Below are 24,741 nucleotides of genomic sequence, written 5' to 3'. Positions count from 1 at the left end.
AATAGATAATTTTTCTTAAGTATATTCTTTATTACCGTTTGCAGCTCCGAGGTTAATATCTGTGTCCACAATTTTGGGAGGATACTCATTCGTCGCCAGGCGAGTCATAGAAAACTCACCCCTAAACATGGAGTTCATTCAACTAGTTCTGAACCAACGTGAATACAACTGTTAGAGAATAGTTTTAAGAACACATTAACTAAGGATTTTTTCTTGCTAAATCAGTTTTTATTTTTCTTCTAAAGGAATTGAGTTTTTGCCACAAACTCTGATTTTCTAAACCATTTGGTTGCACAGATACAGGGATTTGAAAATTTAAGTTTGCAGCAAACATTCAATTCCTTAATTTATGAAAATATGTATTTACTGTTCTAATAATAGTTTCAAGTCAAGAAGACACTGCAGTAAGCGTAAGTTCAATGCCCGATCCACAACAGTACCCTAGAAACCTAGAAACCTTTATCTTATCAATTGAAAACAATCCGTTTCTAAATTCAGAAACATTTGTCTCTAATTCATACAATTGATTAGACAAAGATTTCAAGGATAGCATTGTGAAACGGAGAATTGACATCTATACATGGAGGGTCACTTAGGCTTATACAGTCTCTGTAATGTTACTTTTAGAGAGTTAAAAATTCCCCTAAAATATTTTTAAAAATTCATTTTTAGCAAAGTTACAAAAATGTTCAAATGTTACATTCTACCGGCTATGAACAATTCCTTCTGGTACTTAGGAATATTTTGACTTCTCACACATAACAAATATATAGAGGGGTCAGAGTTTAAAAAAGTAAACCTGTTTTATGCTTTTAATATTTCTTCAAAGCTTTGGCTCAAAATCTTTGTTTTTTAATTGTATTTCTCAATGACGTAAAATAACGAAAGAGAGCAGAGATTTAAATGCGCTGTGAACATTTAATTCCTAGCTTTCATATAAAGAGTGCCATCAGAGATTAACAACAGAAAATTTTCTGAAAAATATTTCTTTTTTTTCGTGAAAACTTGCAACCAAAAATGGAGCTTGTAACAAAAACAATAAAAAAATTGAGCCAGAAAATCTCCACAATTTCTCGAGATCTCGACAAAAGGCTTTTTAATAATAAAGATACTCTGTTCTGGTAACCTTTATCTGAGTATCAATGGTTAAAATATCTCTGAAAAAGGTAATTATTTCAATTTCCTTCCTTATTATAAAGAACCCCGAAGCGAAAAATGAAAATGTATATAGAAAAAAACCAGTTTTCTTATTTATTTTTGCTTGCAGCTAAAGGTTTAAAGGTCACTGAAAACTTCGGTTCATTTTAAGTACCTTGCCGACTTTTAATCAGCTTGCACATACATAATATTTAAGACAAGTACAGTACACCAAATCCACCAAATGAAATATATTTAAAGTTTATGAATCGCAGATTACTTTTACATATTCAGAGATTTTCCCGACAAAGCCTTAAAAATTTCAAAATTCTTTTAAATTACGAGATTATCTTTTGTGAAAAGATTTTCCTTGGCGATTCCTTGCACTTCTATAGATCAAAGAAATAATTGTCTTATTCTCTTTATCACATTAAAAAACCAATATTAAGATAGTTTTACCATTTACAGCACTTTTTACCTTATCAGGATTTTTAAGATTATCAGGATAGATTTGTTTGTTTTACTTTTTTAACATCGGATAATTCGAACTTTTTTTTTTCCAGTAAAAAGTCCGATACACACAGGTCTCGTTAAGATATCTTAGTTCTTAATTTTGTGGTTTCTCTGTGGATTTTTTTTTCTAGGACAACAATAAGGGATAAGATCATAACTAAACATTTTTTAAGCTTGGAAGAAACAATTATTTATTCATCAGAAACATGTTTTAAGTGTACCTATGTGAATAGGACATGAAACACTTTAAATATAAATTGCATGCATGAAATAACCATCGCATTTTTGCTAGGAAAGCCGGAAATTTTGTGGATTCTACCAATATTTCCCGTACATTAAACTATTTACTTGATATCAGGGACACTTTTAGCTGTGAGAAAGGCTGAGTTGAGTTCTTAGTTTGAAAAATTATGTAATTTCTTAAATCTGATATTACCCCCCCCACCCAGTATAGACAATAGAAAACATACTTGTATCCAAAATGATAAACATACACAGGAGCAGCACTCTTCATTGCATGAATCTAAACAAAATGGTTTTTAGAATTTTCAATCAATTTTTTCTTACAAAGAAGGTTCGGAGTTTAAACGTATTTTTAAAATATGATTCCAAGAAAGAAGTTTAATCGATTAAAATAATTTCGATGAAAGCAATTTTCCTCTCTTCGGTTCATTTAATTGGGAGTATAATCGCCAATCGATTTTTAAAGTAGATATATATCTTTAAAAATAATATTTTGAATTCATTTTTACTTCGTGAAAGGGTTTTCTGTAAGCAGTGTAAAGATCGTTTCACTTTCAAGGTTTCAGAATTAGAAATCCTAAAATTACTTTTAAATAACTTTTTCATTAAGAGTCATTCAATCAATCAATCGATTACAGATCTTTTGAGACTGTTTTATTGTAATGTGAACCAGAATATCCACAATAAAAATCGCACTCCTAGGCTGCAAAAAGTATAACTGACAAAGTTTCGACGCTTTTAAGTTTAAAAGATCTGAAGATGAATTGGAACTAATTATAGCTCTGCCGGTATTGGTTAATAACAATTCTCTATTATAGATATCTAGATAAATAAAAATAGGTCCGATCAATTCCATTTTTCTTTATGATTCATTCATTGGTTAATAACAATTCTCTATTATAGATTTCTACATAAATAAAAATAGTTGCGATCAATTAATTTTCTTTATGATTCATTCTAAGTGTAAAAGTGAATTTCAAAGCTTACCTGTAGACGCAGTATCTGTTTTGCGTACATTGTACAAATTGATCCTACCTTTCCTGTCGTATCTATAGGATGTGCGTAAGAACTGTCTGATATTGCGTCAATGAGCGAGGAAGCTATATCTTTATCGAGCCGCTTCTCAGCCCAATAAAAATCCTTCACCTAGAGATTATTTTTTGACAATCTTTTCTTCATTTCTTACTAAAAAACACAATTTTTATCTAAATAATGTATACTAATATAAATTTCATCAATTTCATTAATTTCATCAATTTCATCAATTTCATCAATTTCATCAATTTCATCAATTTTATCAATTTCATCAATTTCATAATTTCATCAATTTCATCAATTTCATCAATTTCATCAATTTCATCAATTTCTTCAATTTCATCAATTTCATCAAATTCATCAATTTCATCAATTTTATACCTTCTTAGCCATAATTTTTGGAGCTTCCGACTGCCCATCATGGAACCCAAAAAGCAGAGGACCGATCTTTTCAAAGTTCTCCTCGAAATCTCTGACTCCGGCCATATCGGAGAAAAATGTTGCTCCTCTGCCTGCTCCCTCATCATCAGTTACTCCTAAACAGATTTTTTAGAGCAACTTTTCACTGCCAACTGCCTAAAACCTTTATCTTTGAAACCTGATTATGTAAACGTAGCATCTTCTGGAATGATTTTCAGTGTTTGAAATATCAAAGGTCTACGACATCAGAGCTGAAAACTTTAGAATGGGATATCCTTAATCCCGATCGGTTAATTAATCTGGAGATTAATAGCAAGAGGAGAACAAGCTTTATTTAATCTCGAGATTAAGAAAAAGAGTGGCTCAAGCATTTATCCTGATATCCACCATTCAAAAGCTCCCAGCTCAGGTTACCAAGATGTAAGGTTTGGAAAATAAAAAAGTTGAGCTTTCAATTTCTTTTCCTCCCAATTCTTTTCTGCAATTTTACAAATTGATTGATCCCATTCCATGCAAACTAAATCAACTCAAAAGAGATAAAAATAAGGCTAAAAACAAAAAGAAGAAAAATGAAAAGAATGTTTTGAATTATGTCGAAGAATTTTTCATGAAATACTTGGATTAACAATTATTTTCAATTATCCCAACCTTGAAAACAATAGAAAAAGGTCAAAAGAGACGAGAATGAGTGGATCTTGTTTTTATTGCGTTGTATTCTGTATATTAAAAAAATAATCATAATCATAATTGTATGAGTAAAAAGGGCTGAAAATGAAATACACCCGTTATAATTGGATCGTGCTAGATACAGAATTCAATTATACCTAATACTATGAATGTAACGTTCCGGAATCCAATTATACCTATTATGAATAGAACGTGCTGGAAATGGAATTTAAATATATCTATTATGAATGTAACGAGCTGGATCTGAAATTTAAATATATTTCTTAGGATTCGAACGTGCTGGAAATTGAATCAAACTGTACTTTTTATGAATGGAACGTCCTGGAAATTAGATCAAACTGCATATTATGAATGGAACGTGCTGGAAATTGAATCAAACTGTACCTATTATGAATGGAACGTGCTGGAAATTGAATCAAACTGTACTTTTTATGAATGGAACGTGCTGGAAATTAGATCAAACTGTACCTATTATGAATGGAACATGCTGGAAATCGAATCAAACTGTACCTATTATGAATGGAACGTTCTGGAAATTGAATCAAACTGTACCTATTATGAATGGAACGTGCTGGAAGTTACCACTTGTCATCAAATCAATCGGTTCCTTAAATATTCAGTTGTTTATAATCGAAATGATTTTAACACCTCCAGGCAGAGAAATAGTTTAATATTATGCGACATTACTGTTTCGATTTTGGGTGCAAGTATAAGATAAACAAATTTATTTTACATTTACTTCATTTCAGAACTTCAGTAATTCTTTAAAAAGTTTTGTTTGAATGGCAATATTTAAAAAAGTAAATCTTTAACAAAAAATATTGGAAAAATATTTACCTGAGGCATAAATGGGACAGTAGCCTCTACATCAACCCTGCAATATGGTAACTATATTTACTATACAAGATTTAGATATGAGGGCAGGTATATATAGAAGCAGCAAACAGAGTAAATATAAGTACATGGAAACAGCAAATACGATAAGTATATAGAAAAAGCAATGACGATTAATAATTATAAAAACAGCAACTTGGATAAATATGTATAGAAACAGAAAAGAGGATAAATATATATTGAAACAACAATGAGGATGAATGTATAGAGAAACAGCAAAGAGAATGAATATATAGAAAAACAGCAAAGAGGATAAATATATAGAGAAACAGCAAAGAGGTATAGAGAATCAGCAGTAAAGATAATTATAAAAAGAAACAGCTAAGAGGATAAGTGTATATAGAAAAAGTAAAGTTGATAAATATATATAGAAACTGCAAGAGGATAAATATAAGCAATGTAAGGTATACCTGGGAGACCAGGAAGTAAGAGGTTCCTGGTTCTGCTCTAAATGTTTCCATTCATAAAAGTTAGGATGTGTGTTCATCAGTAAATCCATTGGCTTCTCCCTAAATCACAATCATCAAGAGAAGTCCAGGAAAATATTTTGATTAAAAACATAATCAAACATTTTTTTTATTTAATTTCTCTTTACTTCTTTGGTTCAAATTAAATAAATCGTCATCCAAATAAAAGAAGCCACGCTAACATCGTTTTAATGAATACAGTGACATTTTCTGGGCCCGATTCTTTCTTTCACAGAGAAATGCACTAGAAGAAGCCCCCCCTCCTTCCCCCTTCTTTACTTAACCACAGAAAAACACTTGTTTCTACAATTTTTAGTCCCGTCTTTCTTAGTTTCTTTTTTGTGTATTTATAGTTTAAGATTTGTATTATAAATTTGAAAATTGTACTTTTTATTAGATGTTTTTCTGATCTTTTTCGTTTATTTTCTTTTTTTAAGGCTTTTTAATTTATTTTTTCTGCAGATTAACCTCAGTTTTTTAGAAGATTTATATAGGATTTCTTATCAAAATCAAAGATAATCAAATATTTTTTTATATCATATTTAATAATAACAACATTCTTTTTTTAACAAATTTGAAACCGTTGCTATTTTCAACATTAGAAAATCTGGATTTGGTCTCATATAACTGTGGACTTAAGTTTTGAATTTAAATGATTCAATGATCCACATGCTGGTTGTTTAAATATTTGCTTAGTAACAACATGAAATACGCATAATGTTGTTAAAATGTCGTCTTCCTGTCCAGAGTTTCATGGGGCTCACTGTAGTTTGTATCATAAAAGATAAAACTTCTGAGATTACTGTACAGAAGCAATGCAGATTTTTTACACACAGTTTTGGTACCCTGCAGCTGGAAACTTGTTTATTTCGGTACCAGAACATATACCAGTTCATATACCAGATCATATAGCAGAACATTTACCAGATCATATAGCAGAACATATACCAGATCATATAGCAGAACATTTACTAGATCATATAGCAGAACATTTACCAGATCATATAGCAGAACATTAACCAGATCAAATAGCAGAACATTTACTAGATCATATAGCAGAACATTTACCAGATCATATAGCAGAACATTTACTCGATCATATAGCAGAACATATATACCAGATCATATAGCAGAACATTTACCAGATCATATAGCAGAACATTTATCAGATCAAATAGCAGAACATTTACCAGATCAAATAGCAGAACATATACCAGATTATATAGCAGAAAATTTACCAGATCATATAGCAGAACATATACCAGATCATATAGTAAAACATTTACCAGATCAAATAGCAGAGCATTTACCAGATCATATAGCAGAACATTTACCAGATCATATAGCAGAACATTAACCAGATCAAATAGCAGAACATATACCAGATCATATAGCAGAACATTAACCAGATCAAATAGCAGAACATTTACCAGATCAAATAGCAGAACATATACCAGATCAGAACATTTACTAGATCATATAGCAGAACATTTACCAGATCATATAGCAGAACATTTACCAGATCATATAGCAGAACATTTACCAGATCATATAGCAGAACATTTACCAGATCATATAGCAGAACATATACCAGATCAAATAGCAGAACATTAACCAGATTATATAGCAGAACATATACCAGATCATATAGCAGAACATATTCCAGGTCATATAGCAGAACATATACCAGATCAAATAGCAGAACATTTAAAGACTATTTTTAGTGTAAAATATTAAATTCAGTCTTCTTCTTATTACATTTCATAATTTGTTGGTCGTCATTGAAGTCTCATCCTTTTTGGTTTGGTAACCTTGTACCTGAGGCATTTGATCATGGTCTCCTTGTCTTGGTTCTGGCAGTCGACCAGCTTAGCGAGTTTATTTGCGCGCTCCAGGGGGCGCTTCAAGCTTGCCCACCAGCATAGGGCAGATCCAGATAAAGAAACAGCTCTAGAGTACAAAAATAGAGATAAAGATACAGCTCTAGAATACAAAGATCTAGATAAAGATACAGCTCTAGAATACAAAGATCTAGATAAAGATACAGCTCTAGAATACAAAGATCCAGTTAAAAATGCAGCTCTAGAATACGAAGATCTAGATAACAATACAGCTCTAGAATACAAAGATCTAGATAAAGATACAGCTCTAGAGTACAAAGATCTAGATAAAGATACAGCTCTAGAATACCAAGATCTAGATAAAGATACAGCTCTAGATTACAAAGATCTAAATAAAGATACAGCTCTAGAATACATACTAGATAAAGATACAGCTCTAGAATACAAAGATCCAGATAAAGATACAGCTCTAGAATATAAAGATCTAAATAAAGGTACAGATCTAGAATACAAAGATCTAGATAAAGATACAGCTCTATAATACAAAGATCTAGATAAAGATACAGCTCTAGAATACATACTAGATAAAGATACAGCTCTAGAATACAAAGATTTAGATAAAGATACAGCTCTAGAATACAAAGATCTAGATAAAGATACAGCTCTAGAATACATACTAGATAAAGATACAGCTCTAGAATACAAAAATAGAGATAAAGATACAGCTCTAGAATACAAAAATAGAGATAAAGATACAGCTCTAGAATACAAAGATCTAGATAAAGATACTGCTCTGAAAATTTCGTTGTAAACACTGTACTAGAGATCTTATTGTTTAAATAAAATGAATATTTTTAATGTTTTGACGTCATAAATGTGAAGCACTGTACTAGAGATCTTATTGTTTTAATAAAAAAATGAATAAATTTAATGTTTTGACGTCATAAATGTGAATATATACATTCTATTCAGATGATTTAGTGTTAAAATGAGCTAAAGTCGTGAATATTTTAAGTGACTTTTTTTTAATTGAACAAAAATTTTCGATTAACAATAAATCGTTTGCTTGCTCGTCTGTTCAGTAAAAATCTACAAGTTGGTCAAAAAGAAAAAAATAACAAACTATATTAATACTTTTCTTCTAGCAGTGCAAATTAATGCAAATTAATGCTCTGAATCTTGCAAACATCTTTTATAGTTAGATTTAATTTTTTGTAAAATATTTAGTTTTTAACTAGAAAGGGGAATGACAAAAGTTAATTATTTTCAACTTCAGCGCAAATATAAATATTTCATATGCTACTTAAAATTATATTTTTTTTTTGTAAACTATAATATTTTTTCGCGTAAAGAATTAATTTGATGTTAGGTATTTCTATCAAAAAACTAATTTTGAGGGCTGTATAAGAAGTCAAAAAAGACTAAATAACCTTTTACATGTGTAGGAAAATATTAAGAGAACTTAGTTTTTATCACAAACTCTGATTTTTTAATGTCTATATCAATTGCAGCTCGATGTCGTTGACCTTAGATATTTCAAACTATGAATTCTGTTAGTTCAAATTGCCTCAGTTTAGAATATCAAAGGTTTTACATCATCCTGTTCCAAAGATATAGGGATTAGATAATTAGAGTTTGAAGCAAGAACTCAGTTTCTTTGCCGTAATCTTCGTTCTGTTACCTGTTAAAGAGTCCTCTAGTGAGTGGAGAGAGAAGATGGTAGTGAACACTAGCCCCCCCAGCCTGCTGTCCAACTAGGGTTATTTGACCAGGATCCCCACTATACAACATATAGAATATTAGTGAACACTAGCCCCCCCAGCCTGCTGTCCAACTAGGGTTATTTGACCAGGATCCCCACTATACAACATATAGAATATTAGTGAACACCTTGATAGTTTACTTTAATATACAAATTAAATATTTTCATGATACTTTTTGTTTCACACATTTGTCATAGTAAATCCTTCAACATCTTTAAATGCGTTTTTTTTCTTCAGAAAAGTATATAAATATACACATGAAACAGTACTGCAGCTTTGAAATAACTGTTCGCATAATTTCAAATGACCCTAAATCTAGAGCGAAAGGAATTGAGTTTTAGCCACAAATTCAAAATTTCGAATCCCTATATCTTTGAAAATTGATGGTGTAAACCTGTGATATTTCAAACTACAACTATTTGATCAAACAGAAGCCATAGTTTAAAAAATCTAAGATCTACGACATCGGGTCACAAAGATATAGGGGTTAGAAAATCAGAATTTGTTGCAAAAACTCAATTTCTTTTGCATGTCAAAACCATGACCAGCTGGGGGTAAGAGGAAAGAATGTGTTAGCAAGATTTTAATTTTTATAAAAAATCTTCATTTTTAGTGAATAAGTGGCGCCGCAGACAAAAAATTAAAAAATTAAATTAAAGTGCAAGAAAGTCCTAATTTTCTTTCGGGGGGAAGACAACCCCATCCCCCCCATAACCCGCCATTGCAGTTGCATGCCTACTTACTAGATTAATCTTGTTTTAATAATGTCTAAATGAATATTATAGGAGCAGCTTGTTAGAATTGTTTGTTGATGTTCTTTACTAATTAAGAAAATTCGATTCACAACGGTTCCCTAAAAAGCTGTGTCTGCTCAAGAAAAAATAAGATATCTATATTTTAGTTTTGACAATAGATTATTTTCAATTGTGGTTTCTATCTAAAAGTGACTTGCGAATTTCTGCTATAGAAAGAAAAACTAAGTTAGAAAAATGAACACTACCCCCCCCCCTCATGTGGTCCAACAAGGGTTATTTAACCAGGATCCCCACTGTACAACATATACAATATAAGTGACTTGCGAATTTCTCCTAAAGAAAGAAAAAATAAGTTAGAAAAACGAAGATGGCTTCCATATTATTGATCAGATAAAGTTTTAAAGAGCATTGTATTGAAAAAGGCAAGCACCTCTTTTTTAAATGAACGGTTACTCGAAATTACAACAACTGTTCCCTTAAGATAAATTGAAAATTACATTATTCTGCAATCTGGAGATAAACAAAATTGTTATAAATTGTATTCTTCGGAACGCAAAAACTGTACAAAAATTAGTTTAAAGGGACAGTAAAGGAAAAATTAAAGGGGGTATAGGCTGAAAGCTAATCACTTTAGCTCTTGATCGCGACCCATGAAAGTTTTATCTGATGTCCCTGTCTCGAGAAATTGATATAAAACTGTGTTAAGATTATACGAAAATTCATATATGTAAAATTTTGAAAATCTGAAACTTAAATCACGTGACCAGAACTATCACCAATGGCAGAGCAGTATACTGGTCACGTGTCTCCGCCTGTATCACGTGGCCACTTTACTGCACTGCCATTGGTGGAATTTCTGGTCAAGTAATACGGACGTAAAAATAATATTATTATGAATGAAATCTATTGAAAATAGAAACAACAAATATAAAAGTAAACCTAAATTACAATTAGCTTTCTCTGGGATATCATCTTTTTCAGATTGGTTGCTGTTTTTCTGAGCATGGTCTGTTTAAACCTACTATTTCTATACGAAATTGTATATATATGCATTTTCGTACAAGTTTGAAACAGCTTTATATCAACTCTCGAGTTAGGAACTTCAGATAGGCGTCTCAAGGGTCTCGATGAAAAGCTAAAGTGATTAGCTTTCAGCCTATACCCCCTTTCATTTTTCCTTTACAGTCCCTTTAACATGTCTTAAAGAACTTTATGCTAAATGCGTTATTAAAAGATCGATTACAAAATTGATATTTTTTTTTGAGAATTAATTGTGTTTATTTTTGCATTTAATTACGATCTAAGAATTTAGCTTTCAGATTTTTTAGCAATTTTTAACAATAATAGTAAAGAACCTGAAAGCTTCTATGTTCTGTTTGACCCATAGAAGAGCAGCGAGCTGGTCACGCATACCATAGTTTCCAGGTAAAAGACTGTCTTCAGTTGATAGGAAACCAAACATTCCCAATCTAAACAAAACATGAATTATTTTATGTGCCACCCTTTTAGAAAACCCAACTCCACATTAGGCTCCTACTAGAAGGAGATGATTAATTTGTTGTACTGTACTGTTTCGCCGTCTATACTGTACAACTTGCTCAAGGCTGGATGAAGGTCAGTCAGGTATGTCAATACAGTCTGGTACTTCAAATACAGTCTGGTACTTCAAATACAGTCCAGTACTTCAAATACAGTCCGGTACTTCAAATACAGTCCGGTACTTCAAATACAGTCCGGTATTTCAAATACAGTCCGGTACTTCAAATACAGTCCAGTACTTCAAATACAGCCCGGTACTTCAAATACAGTCCAGTACTTCAAATACAGTCCAGTACTTCAAATACAGTCCGGTACTTCAAATACAGTCCGGTACTTCAAATACAGTCAGGTACTTCAAATACAGCCAGGTACTTCAAATACAGTCCGGTACTTCAAATACAGCTCGGTACTTCAAATACAGTCAGGTACGTCAAATACAGTCCGGTATTTCAAATACAGTCCAATACTTCAAATACAGTCCAATACTTCAAATACAGTCAGGTACGTCAAATACAGTCCAGTACTTCAAATACAGCTCGGTACTTCAAATACAGTCAGGTACGTCAAATACAGTCCGGTATTTCAAATACAGTCCAATACTTCAAATACAGTCAGGTACGTCAAATACTGTCCAGTACTTCAAATACAGTCCACAGTCCGGTAGTTACTTCAAATACAGTCCTGTACTTCAAATACAGCCCGGTACTTCAAATACAGTCCGGTACTTCAAATACAGTCCAATACTTCAAATATAGTCAGGTACGTCAAATATTCAAATACAGTCCGGTACTTCAAATACAGTCCGGTACTTCAAATACAGTCCAATACTTCAAATACAGTCCGGTACTTCAAATACAGTCCGGTACTTCAAATACAGCCCGGTACTTCAAATACAGCCCAGTACTTCAAATGCTTTGAAGTTTTCAGTGAGTTACGTGCTTGCCAATGACGAACTATTTTCACGATCTCTGTTTTCACTCAAAATTGTTAACGTAAGCAAAAAAATCTTTCTTAAAAGTGAACTCGTTATAATCATTATCAATGAATTAGATATTTTCAATGTTTAAAAAACTTAATCATTACACATTACATTGTCAATTTTAGAAACATCTTCATTCTAAGTATTGATTGATAATAATTGATTATCGACATTAGAATAAAAATGAAGAAGTAACAGAATACCATGGATTCCAGAAACAATTTTCTTTAAACCAACATGTATACAATTTCAAAACACTAAACGAAAATTAATAATGAAAGTTATCTTTTTATTTAATCTATATTCAAAATTACAATTTGAATCAAATTATTGATATATATATATATTATTGATGTTTAAAAGTCATAGCTTTTATTGGGCCAATCAGGACAATTAGTGAGAACGAAAAAATTATCCAATATAAAACCTCAAACTCAGGGGCGTAAATAAGGATTCTGTAGGGGTGGGTAAAATTTTTTAATTTGGCGCCCCCCCTAGAATTTATTTTACTCCCTCCTAGAAAAATATCATGATGTTGTTTATTATTATGTTAAAAATTGCAACACCTGTACTGTATGGTAACTAAGACGATATCCTGATCCAGCAGATAATCTGGGGAATATTCCGCGGCAGAACCACGTGCAAAGTTCCCGCCATGAATCCAGACCATAACAGGCCGACGTTTACTCACCACTAAATCCCTGAAAAAAAAACAAATCAATAAAAGTTTTAAAATGTATTAATTTTAATTCTTATCATGCAAAGAATTCTAAAGTAAGTACGTTGCATTCAGAGGCGCCTACAGGGGGGGGGGCTACAGGACTTAGACCCCGCCCCTTAATCACTGAAATCTATGTTTTTCAACGGGGACTTCAGGCCGAACAGTTGCTGAGCCCCCTGTAAAAAAAAATAAGTTTAAGACCCCCCCCCCCCGGAACCATTCCTGTTTACGCCCCTGACTGAAGTAAAACAGCTTGAGAGTAAAATTTATAATTGTTAAAAAGTGCTAAAATTGCTCCAATAAAAACTGAGATCTATTTTAATATTTCAATATTACCTAGTGAACACATTCAACCACAAACAGTCTTCATCTCCAACCCATATATCAGGCTAAACAAATATAAAATCAGTTTATGCATCTTATATATAAAACTTAACCCTAATATTTATTTAACTATAGCTTTCACGTTCCTTTTCTAATAACAATTTATTATATTATTTTTATATAATGCTAGTTGTAGATACGACACAACAATAAATTCTTTAAAAATAGTTGAAAAATTCTTATGTTATTTATTTATATAAACAGGGTGAGTAAAAAACCAGGATTAACGATGTTTTTAAAAGTTTTGTTTGCTCCTGATTTACGGTGTTAAAACATTAAAATGTGAGAAAATAAATTCAAAACATTTTTGGAACATTAAAAAAATTAATCCAAATTCTCCTTGAAAAAATTTAATTTCTTTTAAAATTTATTGACAAAATGTTAATTCTATTTTTTTCAAAATTTCCTACAAAGGAATTGAGTCTTTGTCACAATCCTAATCCTAATCCCTATAAATCCCTGATCTTTGCAACTTGATGGCCCTGACCTTAGATATTTCAAAGTTGAGTTTGAAGAAACTTAATTTTTTTTATAAATAATTGAAAGCAAAATAGAAAGAAAATGTCAAGATGACAAAAAACTTCTTCTTGGACTTTGTATCATAATCTATATATATACTTTCATCAAAGAACTTCATCCCATAAAGAATATCCTCAAACCCTTGAAAATTGTTTCCTTAAAAAATTCAGAGTTTTTCTTAATTCGAAATATTGAATCTTAGAAACTTTTAAAAACCAGTTTTACATTGTTGAACAAAAATAAAAATGAGATGGGGGGGGGGGGATTCGGCACGAAGATGTTCAATATCCCCCCACCTCACCCCCCACCCCTACCTCTAGTCTCATGCGCTGTGATTTATATTATCATTAATTACAAAAATTAGTAGGAATGAAAATTTAATTTTCTCGATGAACACATTTCATTTTTTAGTGTATTGTTGAACAAAAACTGTGTCCGAATTTAATGAATTTGAGCCGCGTCTTAAATCCGCCAAAAACCGGTTTTAATTAAGCGTCGGCTTAAATCTTGAAGCAATGAATACGATTTTAAGTGGAACCAACTATATTTTACATTCTTTAAAGGAATTGACTCTTTTCAACAAACTCTGATTTTCTAATCCTTATATCTTTGGATTCCAACGTCGTAAACCTTTGAAATTTCAAACTATGACTTTTTTTAGATAAAAATATCAAAAAATTGAAATATCAAAGGTTTACTACATAGGGTTCCAAAGATATTGGGATTAGAAAATCAGAGTTTGTTGCAAAGAGTCAATTCCTTTGGCCTTTGTTTGAACTTTCATTAATTTTAATTAATTTAAGAATTACAACCATTTTTGTGGATGGAATGGGCTTAAAATGAATAATTCTTTTAATTTATTCTCCCTTTTGGAGTAAAAATTGTTCTAATTGACGGTGTAATTTTTCAGAAAAAAAAATAAAAGATTTCTCTGGATATATCAATTAAAGTATAATAATATCCAAATTGCTATATTATGAAAGATTATCAGAGAAAAACAGATTTTAACGAATTATAAATTTTTCTTTTTAAGTGCGCAACTGGGAAAAATTTATACTTTGTATTAGCAGAATAAATAATTTGCTTAAAACAGAATGCGTTTTAAAATTTTTTTAATTTATTGACAGTTTCATTCAGTTTTAATAACCTGATTCGGATAAAACATTAATATAAACCAAAACCAGGTTCTAATAAACAAAAGTAACCTTGTAAGGCCGGGTTAATTAAAATTCAATAGACTTTGATTTCATATAATCTCTAAAACATGCTAAACTAACAAATTTTACGTCTCAGAATTTTGAACGATTTCCATATTTTTATTCAGTTACATAGGAATAATTTTTTTTTAATAACATTATTTTAAAACCCGTAATTTCAAGAAAGATAAATCTGAAATACGGTTTTTTTTCAATTCAACTCTCTGAGGGCCAAAATTTATCATTTTCACGTTGAAATTATCGATATTTGGACAAAGGTTTAATTAATTAATACCATCTCACGCAGAGTTTTAAAAGTTGAAATTTTATATTAATAAAAATGATCTACAATGTATTTGTTTTTAATAAATTGTCACTTCGAAAGATGATTAGAAAATCTTTTAATATAAAAATATATCAATCAAAATTAATCAATACGCGTATTTCTATAGAAACAAAAACCTTATGTTTTCCTGAAAATTTCAATAACTAAAAATTGATACACAAAAATAATGTTAAATAACAAATTAAAAATATGTATACAGTAATAACCAGAAAACTCTGGAACAGGAAGACGACTTTTAAACTCAAGTTATGACTTTAGATAGTCCAATGAGTACGGGAACCAGAAATTGTTGAGGGTAAACAGACCCATTTCACTTGATTTCTGATCTAAGAAGTGTCTAGTCAAACTATTTTCCTTGCAACAACGTTTCCGTATTGCTATAAAGTCGTCTTCCCTCTTCAGATTTTTCAGGTAATGACTGTATATGTTTGTTTGTTTGTCCGATCAAGTCGGGAACCCCTGGATCGATTTGCCTCAAATTTTGGTTGGGGAACTTGGGAGATCCACGGGAATGTTCTTAGCTTGGTTTTATTTTGAAAATTTAATTATTCGTTAAAATCGACCAAGTGCTGGAAAGCGGCGGGAGTAATTATGAGTAACTTGGGCAATGCTGGGTTCTCAAGCTAGTAGACAGGCTAGTAGACAGGCTAGTAGACAGGCTAGTAGATAGGCTAGTAGACAGGCTAGTAGACAGGCTAGTAGACAGGCTAGTAGACAGGCTAGTAGAAAAAGGTACCTTTGTTGCAAGATGTTGGGGGCAGATATGACCGTTATGCTTTGCTTCCTTTATTCCTTCCCATTTTTGAACTGGTACAGGGGGCCTGAATCTACGCGACCCTGTCGGGGGCTGTACATGCTGAACCCCCCTGAACGCTAGAATACGCTTTCCGCCTCTGAAAGTGAATAAATAGGTAAAGGAGTTGAGTCTTTGGTACAAACTACATTTTACTGATTTCTATATCTTTGAAACATATTGTTGTAGACCTTACAATTTTCAAACTTTTCATTCTGGTAGATCAACTAATTTAAGTTTGAAATATCAAAGGTTTACACTCTCAGGTTGCAAAGAAATAAGGATAAGAAAATTTGAGTGTGTGGCAAAGACTCAACTTTCTTTATATCTGCAGTTGTCGGCCCGGTTCATGAAACGGACTTAACAGTGACAAATATTCGATCTTAATGCATTTGGAAAAATTGAACTTTTAATAAATGCTTTAGTTTTGGAACAATTATAGTACACCGTTAAATTGTTGGCGGGTCAAACGATGTTATATTATATAGAGGGACTATGTACAATCAACACGAAACTTTGACCTAGACCCAGCTTAGGTACAATCTTGTCACCAAAAAAAACTATGTTTAAAATCGGGAGGATCCAATATTAATCTAATCAACAAATTATGATTTTACAGGTTTTTTATGTAAAGAAGAATTGGCGATAAAGAAGAAACTGATCAATAAGTTAAGATTTCTGAATTTAAAAAAAAACAGATACAATTATGATATGAAATAGATTAAGAGATTAATAGCTGATCATCAATAATATAAATTTGGAAATGTACAGAAACAATATTGAGAAATCCTTCGAGCATTTAATTATTAACTTAATTTTGAGGAATACTAGGAATTCCTAAAGAACTAACAGGAAATTTCTTAAATTTTATTTTTGTTCCAGTTTTGTTCAGATAGCATTTTATTATTATTGTTGTTATTATTAGAAATTGGAAAATAAATGAAACCCTGATATATACGGCATTTGCCATTCTATGTTGCGCGCACATGCCCCGTAAAATTCCAAAACAAAGAGAGGGGGATTGAATTTTGTAGATCCAGAAAAATAATATCTGTGGGATGCCTGAGAGAGCTGGCAGCTGGTGGGGTCTTAAATGTAGGACATGTGGCCGCAGCGCTCGGCCCCCTAGCCTGTCATAGCCGCAGCGCTCGGCCCAGAAAGTGTCATAACTTAACCTAACCCGTGGCCGCAGCGCTCGGCCCCCTAGCCTGTCCTAGCCGCAGAGCTCAGCCCAGAAAATGTCTTAAGCTAACCTAACCCTAAATAAATACTAATTTCTGGATCTACAAAATTCAATCCCCCTCTCTTTGGAATTTTACGGGGCATGTGCGCGCAACAAAGGATGGCAACTCCCTGATATACCGGCTGTAAGAGGCGAATAGCCATTAACTCTTGTGAGCCACATACTTTAGATCTTCAATCAAAATGACAACGTTTTGAAGGTTAAACAAATGACAATGTCGTGAAATCAGTGGGATTTAATGAAGGATAATGAAGAATTCCTATTTTGAGTAAGCTGAGAAATTGCTGATGAAAGCTGAAGATGGGAAATGAATCGGTTCAGAATATATGGCCGGGCTGCTTTCCCTTCCCGAACATAGTCATCTAGCGGCTGTTCTTAGAAGTTTTAACCGGGTTCCGAACTATCTTGGGGACATCAGGTACGTAGAAACTACAGGCTATCAGAGGCAGAAAGGGGGTGGGGGTGGGAGGAAGATGATAGAGCCCTTGACGGGTTAGACTTTTCAATTAAATAAGAACTGATCATTGATTACTTTCCTGAAACTCTCATTTTCCAATCCCTTTGCAAGCTAATGCCGGTGTAAGTCTTTAATATTTTAAACTTTGTAATTTTTGTGTAAATTTTGTGTAATTCATTTGTTTGATTTATAAAAGAGCTCTCTAACATCAGATTGCAAAGATAAAAGGATTAGAAAATTAGAATTTGTCTTCAGTTTTTTTTACTATACATCTTTTAGTTTTATAAGAAAAGGAATTAAGTCTTTGCCACAAACTCAAGATAAAAAATCAGAGTTCGTGGCAAAGAATAAATTATTTCTTTAGTTTTACCACAGAGTAAAATTTTCAATTATCTACATTTTAACAACCCAAAGAAATACGATTACACTCTATATAAGTGTATAGTGTTAGATACGTAAACATATCGTGATGTACACAACCGACCACTCTATTAATTAATTAATAGGGAGGTCGGTTGTGTACATCTCAGCTAAGCTTTACCTCTTCGTTTTATTACGAGTTTTACCTTGATTCCTCTACTGTACCCCAGAGCATACCAAGCTTAGTCTGGGCAACTGGAAACTCCCATCTTTTACCAACCTAGGTCAAAACATTCAAATCATAAAAAAAAACAATTTAAATAATTTGAAAAAATTTATTTGGTAAAATTGAAATTTATAGCAACATATTTTAAAAATCTATCATAAAAAATCAAAATTTTATTAATTGTTGTTTTTGTTTCACCCAAACAATATAATTAACACTTACCAAATTTTTCATATATGTCAATATTATTCTTAAATAAAATTGTTTGCAAATTTTCTGGGGTAATTTTGATATTTTTTCAAAATCTCTCCCGCTCCTTAATTATTAAAGCTCTTGGCGTTGGCGTATATGGCCATGTCTCAACTCTAAGAACAAAAAGGGAAAGCTCCCCCTCCCCCACCCCATCTTACAACCCCAACTTAGATTAGTCATAAAAAGCCAAACCGGGGGATTGAGTTTAAAAAAAGAAATCATATTTTTCTAACCTTAATTTCTCCGATTTCTCTTTCTCTGTCTACATCCTCAACATTATTTTTCGATTCCTTTTCAAATAAAAATCTAATTTATTTCTTTAGAATCTTGTATCCATCAATACAATTTATAAACACTGCTACCAAACAATATTAAACGGGACTTTTAACGAAATAAATTAAAAAAAAAACAGAATTTATTTGAAAACAAATCCGACTCTGCTAATAAACAAAATTTGTAATGAGATTTATTCCTTGGTCTGATCTGTAGGAATAGAGTTCGGGGATCCGGGAGTAGGAATAGGGTCATAGTCTGGTTCTGTACCCTGGGTAATAATAATAATAATAATAATAATAATAATAATAATAATAATAATAATAATAATAATAATAATAATAATAATAATAATAATAATAATAATAATAACCTTATGACTCATTCTTTCTCCGTCATGTGAACTCCTAGTCTGACAACCCTGAACCACGTGATTGATGTAACTGGCCTGCATGACCAGCATGCAAGCCAGAATTCTCCACTCTACCACCATGATCTCTGAAAACTAAGCAATAAAGTTAAATTGTTTATTTAAAGGGACTGTCAATATTATTTCAAGTGACCCTTTAAGAAGTTTTCAAGTTCATTTTGTTTCAAAATTGATGGAGATATTGCAAAATTTGTTCAAATTTTAATTTATTTAATAAATTATAACTTTCTTAATATCTTATATCTTTGTCAATGTTTAATGGAGCACCCTGTTCCTAAAATTGAAAAATTTTTAAACTTAAAAATAAATACTTAAATATTTTATCTCATTAATGTCGTCAACAGCGACAGTTGCTTAAAATATCAAGATTTAAATCCTAATGGGATTGACACTACAGGGCCGGTTATAATTGGATAAAAGAGAAGATTATTTATCGTTGATGTGTGCTCATTAACCTATTTTATAAACTTATCAAATTATGTTGATTTCTTTTGTTCGTAATGACAAAAAGCAAAATTATTTGTGACAGAAACAATCTCAAGAACTGACGAGGGTCAGACCGAAATATATTTTTAATAAATATGGAACTAACATCTACTTTTTTACTCTACAGAGGTTTGGTCCATCACCATCACCGAATTTTAAAGCAAAAAAAAGTTTAAAAGGTTTATTAAAATTTGGAGTAGTTCATTTTATGGATTTTGTATAATTTTTAAACTGCTTGTCATAATATACACCTTTTTTGTAAACGCAATTTTAAAAATCCTAGTTTTATGATTTTTGAAAAAAGTATAGTTTTTATTTTTAATTATTCGCTAATAGTTTTTAAAGCGAACATTACAATTTTGACAAAAACTGAGTTCTTACCACAAACTAAAATTTTCCAATTCCTTTATCTTTGCAACCTGTTTGGTTACCACATAGATCCAACTGTGAAAAGTTGCATTCATTTTAAGACCATGTTGACTTTGAAGAGTTGCAATGCCTTTGCCTTTAGTTTACTCTTACCTCAATAAATCATATATACATTCGATATCATCGATTTTTGCATACCATTAGATTATTGTGTAACATAAGGACCGGAAAGTGCAAACCCCAAAAAGTTTGCTCAACTAGGATTCCATTTACATTTCTGTCTTAATCACATAAATAATTCTGTAGTTAAAAAGATTATCTGGAAATCAACATTGTTTTCAATTCACATTAATTTCCCATTTGGTTTACTGTTACGTGTTGCCGTCTGTAGTAGTCTGCAGTAGTCTGTAGTAGTCTACAGTAGTCTGCAGTAGTCTGTAGTAGTCTGTAGTAATCTGTAGTAGTCTGTAGTAGTCTGCAGTAGTCTGTAGTAGTCTGCAGTAGTCTGCAGTAGTCTGCAGTAGTTTGTAGTAATCTGTAGTAGTCTGTAGTAGTCTGTAGTAGTCTGTAGTAGTCTGTAGTAGTCTGCAGTAGTCTGTAGTAGTCTGCAGTAGTCTGTAGTAATCTGCAGTAGTCTGCAGCATTTATACTATTATACAACTTACTATATTATAGTAAGTAAGTAATATTCATTGGACACTAAATGACAAGTTAACATAAACAAGAAACAAGAAGCAAGAAGAAAAAAGAAAGTTGAACAGAAAAAATTGGAAGGGAAATCTCTGGGAAGACGCCCCCACCCGCCCCAAGAATTTATCAGAAATTTGTGTCTTACTTAGTCAGATTCGTCAGATGCAACTCAGGAGTTTAAGCAAATAAATATAGAGTTCCAAAACATGAAAGCAAGATCCTCAGCCTGTTCAATTAAATACAGGTTTCAGAAAAAAGCAAGATCCTCTAAAGATAGTTCTTTCTTGTAAAGTGTCTAATTACAAGATATCCAAACATTTTTTTTTCAAAATTAGCCGAATTGATTGGAGGATGTTCAAACAAGAAGAAAGTAAGGAGCAAGAAATGTAGAAGTCTCAAAATATTTTTTATCTGATATCAAATAAATATTTAAAAATATTGTAAAACTTAATTTAAATAAATTGCTAAAGTTTTCAACATAATCAAATTTTTCAATTTAAATTTTCCTATAATGCTGTAATCTTATATCTCTTATTTCAAACCTACAAATTATACAGGGTTACAGAAGGATGAGACTTTAAACACGATCTACTGTCGGAACTTTTGTGTAGAGTATCGTTAATCTCGATATCCAATGTGTATACTTTTAAAATTGAGGATCAATGCTCCTGATCCCTAAATTAAAGTTCTCTGCTGGGTATGACCACTACGGGATATCGAAGAGGAATAAAATTAATCCCGTGATGTTCATACACTGCAGAGATAACTTCACTTTAGGGATCAAGCATGATCCTCAAATTTAAAAATTTCCAAATTGGATATCGAGATCAAGCGTTTAAAGGGAGTGTTCGCGAAAAATGAAAAGGGGATATAGGCTTAATGCGATAAAAAAGCGCTTTTGATCGCTACTAATCTTCCTTCTATCTGTTGCGCCTATAAGGAGAAAATTGTTAAAACTGACTCACACCGAAGAACGTAACGTCAATACAAATGCAGAAAGTTGCAACATATAACTCGGATCGTAAAAAAATCAATTTTATTCCAAAAAAATCATTCAGTTATTACAACCGATAATCATCGATATTTTTTCGACACATTCGTATTTAGTTGATATTTCATAATATTTAATATTTTTATGATCTGATAGTTACTTTTATTCTTGTTTCCAGGATTTTTCATAATGAAGACGACATTTTCCAGGAATGTTCGAAAATGAAAAAATGAAATCAAAAATATTATAAAATATTAAATATATACAAACGTGGCGAAAGATTGTAATATGTGAATGATTTGTTTGAAATTAAATTGATTTTTTTACGGTCTAAGTCGTATGTTGCAATTTTCTCAATTTTTATGGACGCAAAGTTATTCGGTATGAGACGTCTTCTCCTTATAGACGCAACAGATAGAAGTAAGATTAGTAGCGATCAAAATCGCATTAAACCTGTACCCCCTTTCATTTTTCGCGAACACTCCTTTTAAGATTAACAACATCCACACTAAAGTTCCGGTCTCAATAAATATCCAAAGTTGCAAAATACCCTCGAGGCCTAAAGAGTTATGTTTAAGAAAAAATAAAAACTTTGTCGCGAAAATTGACTAGTTTTTTATAATTTAACCATTTCTTCTCTTACAGTGAAGCAAGAAAAAACTTTTTTTTTACTTTGAAATCTTAACATCAGAGGCCGAATTTAAAGAATCCAAAAGAGTGCCGGCTCAAATAACGAAACACTGAATACAATTTTAAGTGAAACATACTATTTTTGAGCCGCAACTCAAACTATGAGACGCTGCTCAAATTCTTTAAATTTGTCCTCAGGGCTAAGATAGAAATATAATTAGGTTGGTTATGCTTAAACTATTATCAAAGGCATGAGCTCAGATTTTAAATACTCAGCTCTCAGAACAATTCAAACTTCAATATTTTTTTTTAAATCATGACAACCCCAAAAAAGTCCGAAATTCTAAAAATGAGTCAAAGCAATTATTTCGGAATAAAAAAGTATGAATAGAAAGATTTGGCGCACCCTGTACAGTAGGATGTGCAGTAGGAAAAAAGAACAGTTTGACATTTCAAATTTAGATTTTTTTCGGTGCTTTTTCAAGAAATTATTAAGAACATCTCTGAAATCAAAATAACCCTTCACCAGCTGCCTTGTCATCCAACACGTGAATTATAAATCAAATAAATGAATAAATAAAATTGGTGTTGAAAACATATTCTTACATTTAGTGTCTCTTTACGATAATTATCACTTTTATTAAAATCGAATCTTTAATTCCAAAATTCCCGACGAATAGTGTATATTACTTGCAAGGAGTCGCGGTGCAAACAAGTGCATATATGTGTGAAGGCTATCACAGGTTCTCAGGCACTAAGGATGGTTTAAAGGTATGGAAGGAAGGGGGGGGGGGGAGTAAAGCAGGTTTAACCATCCCTCCACCATCTTCAAATATGCAATCACGCTAAAATTTCAAGGAGGAGTCTGGGCCAGGGGGGGGGAGGACCGGGGGTTGGAGGGTTTTATGGGCAATAGTCAGAGAACGTTTAGATAGAAAGTGACATCTTCAGGTTTTAGAAAACAAAGAATGTACAAAGGTTTTGAGCATAAGTAGGACGGATATGAAAAAAGAGATAATGAGTTATAGGGATGAGACAGAAAAGACGACTTGAAACTCGTGAGAATCCCGTGTTCAAATAAGTCTTCTACCATGCATGGAAGATGTAATGATTCGATAAAGATAAAGAAAGAAAGAAAGAAGAGCAGAAGTTGAAGAGAATCATGAAGGAAACAGCCAGTATAAATTCCGTACAGTCGTCTGAAAAGTTTTATCATTTGTGGATAACCCTGCAGCTCGGGGAGAGAGGAGAGGAAGGGGTACGTACGTATGAAGAAGGAGGTCCCCAAAGAAAAGGGGGGGGGGGATATTATAAAAAAGAAAAGGAGACGGATCCAGAAAGAGGGATAGAATAAAAGGTCATTTAAATAGGAAGGCTCCATAATATGAGAAAAGTATAGAAAGGGAATGATACAACCAACAAGTGAAAGCTGATACAGCAGGAAAGGAAAAGATACAGGAAGGCAAATGATACAATAGTAATGTAAAAATACAGTTGGAAGGAAAAAATAAAGGGGGGAGGGGGGTAATGATACAACCAACAGCAAGATACAACAGGAAAGGAAAAGATTCAGAAGGTAAAATGATAAAACAGGCGTGAAATTAGGATAAAACATGGGGAATGATACAACGGAGTGAAAGAATATGCAGTATAAAAGGAAAATATACATGATGGGGATGATACATTAGTTTAAAAAAAGATATTGAAAGGTGGAAAGAAGTACCAAAGGTGGAAAGAAGTACCAAAGGTGGAAAGAATGAAACAATTCAGGAAAAGGCGGAATCCTGAAAGGAGGAAAAGGAGATGAAGAGATACAACAGAGAAAGGATTTACAGAACACTGGTTTCCCATGGACTAGACGAGTCGAAGAGGAATAAAATTAATCCCGTGATGTTCATACACTGCAGAGATAACTTCACTTTAGGGATCAAGCATGATCCTCAAATTTAAAAATTTCCAAATTGGATATCGAGATCAAGCGTTTAAAGGGAGTGTTCGCGAAAAATGAAAAGGGGATATAGGCTTAATGCGATAAAAAAGCGCTTTTGATCGCTACTAATCTTACTTCTATCGCGTCTATAAGGACAGGAGAATCTTCTTTA

The 24,741-nt window shown here is 32.1% G+C and overlaps 1 protein-coding gene across 1 annotated transcript; it reads right to left on the bottom strand.

Moving 5' to 3' along the window:
* On the bottom strand, positions 1–19,541 carry LOC111716836 (venom carboxylesterase-6). Its single transcript, XM_023492332.1, has 17 exons — positions 19,417–19,541; positions 19,243–19,314; positions 19,004–19,060; positions 18,499–18,572; positions 16,176–16,332; positions 13,331–13,383; positions 12,840–12,974; positions 11,111–11,224; positions 8,919–9,017; positions 7,215–7,346; positions 5,340–5,438; positions 4,873–4,909; positions 4,588–4,642; positions 3,310–3,464; positions 2,929–3,039; positions 2,121–2,173; positions 1–121 (listed from the first exon to the last, which is right to left on the bottom strand). Exons 1-17 carry the CDS (start codon positions 19,534–19,536, stop codon positions 16–18), a joined length of 1,629 nt encoding a protein of 542 aa, XP_023348100.1. The 5' UTR covers positions 19,537–19,541; the 3' UTR covers positions 1–15.
* Between the last annotated feature and the right edge of the window lie 5,200 nt (positions 19,542–24,741).

The sequence above is a fragment of the Eurytemora carolleeae genome, unplaced genomic scaffold (genome assembly GCF_000591075.1).
Source record: "Eurytemora carolleeae unplaced genomic scaffold, Eaff_2.0 scaffold1598, whole genome shotgun sequence".
NCBI lineage: Eukaryota > Metazoa > Arthropoda > Copepoda > Calanoida > Temoridae > Eurytemora > Eurytemora carolleeae.
The sequence above is the reverse complement of the archived record's forward strand: the minus strand, read 5'-3'. Positions and strand labels throughout refer to the sequence as shown.

Bases quoted from the DNA above. Each gene is read 5' to 3' on its own strand.
- LOC111716836 (XM_023492332.1), bottom strand. From the start codon at position 19,536: ATGGTGGTAGAGTGGAGAATTCTGGCTTGCATGCTGGTCATGCAGGCC. The intron at 19,061-19,242 runs GAATAAATCTCA...TTATTTGAAAAG, and splicing joins TTCCTACAGATCAGACCAAG to GAATCGAAAAATAATGTTGA. The intron at 11,225-12,839 runs GTGTTGCAATTT...TGTTTTGTTTAG, and splicing joins TTAGTTACCATACAGTACAG to ATTGGGAATGTTTGGTTTCC.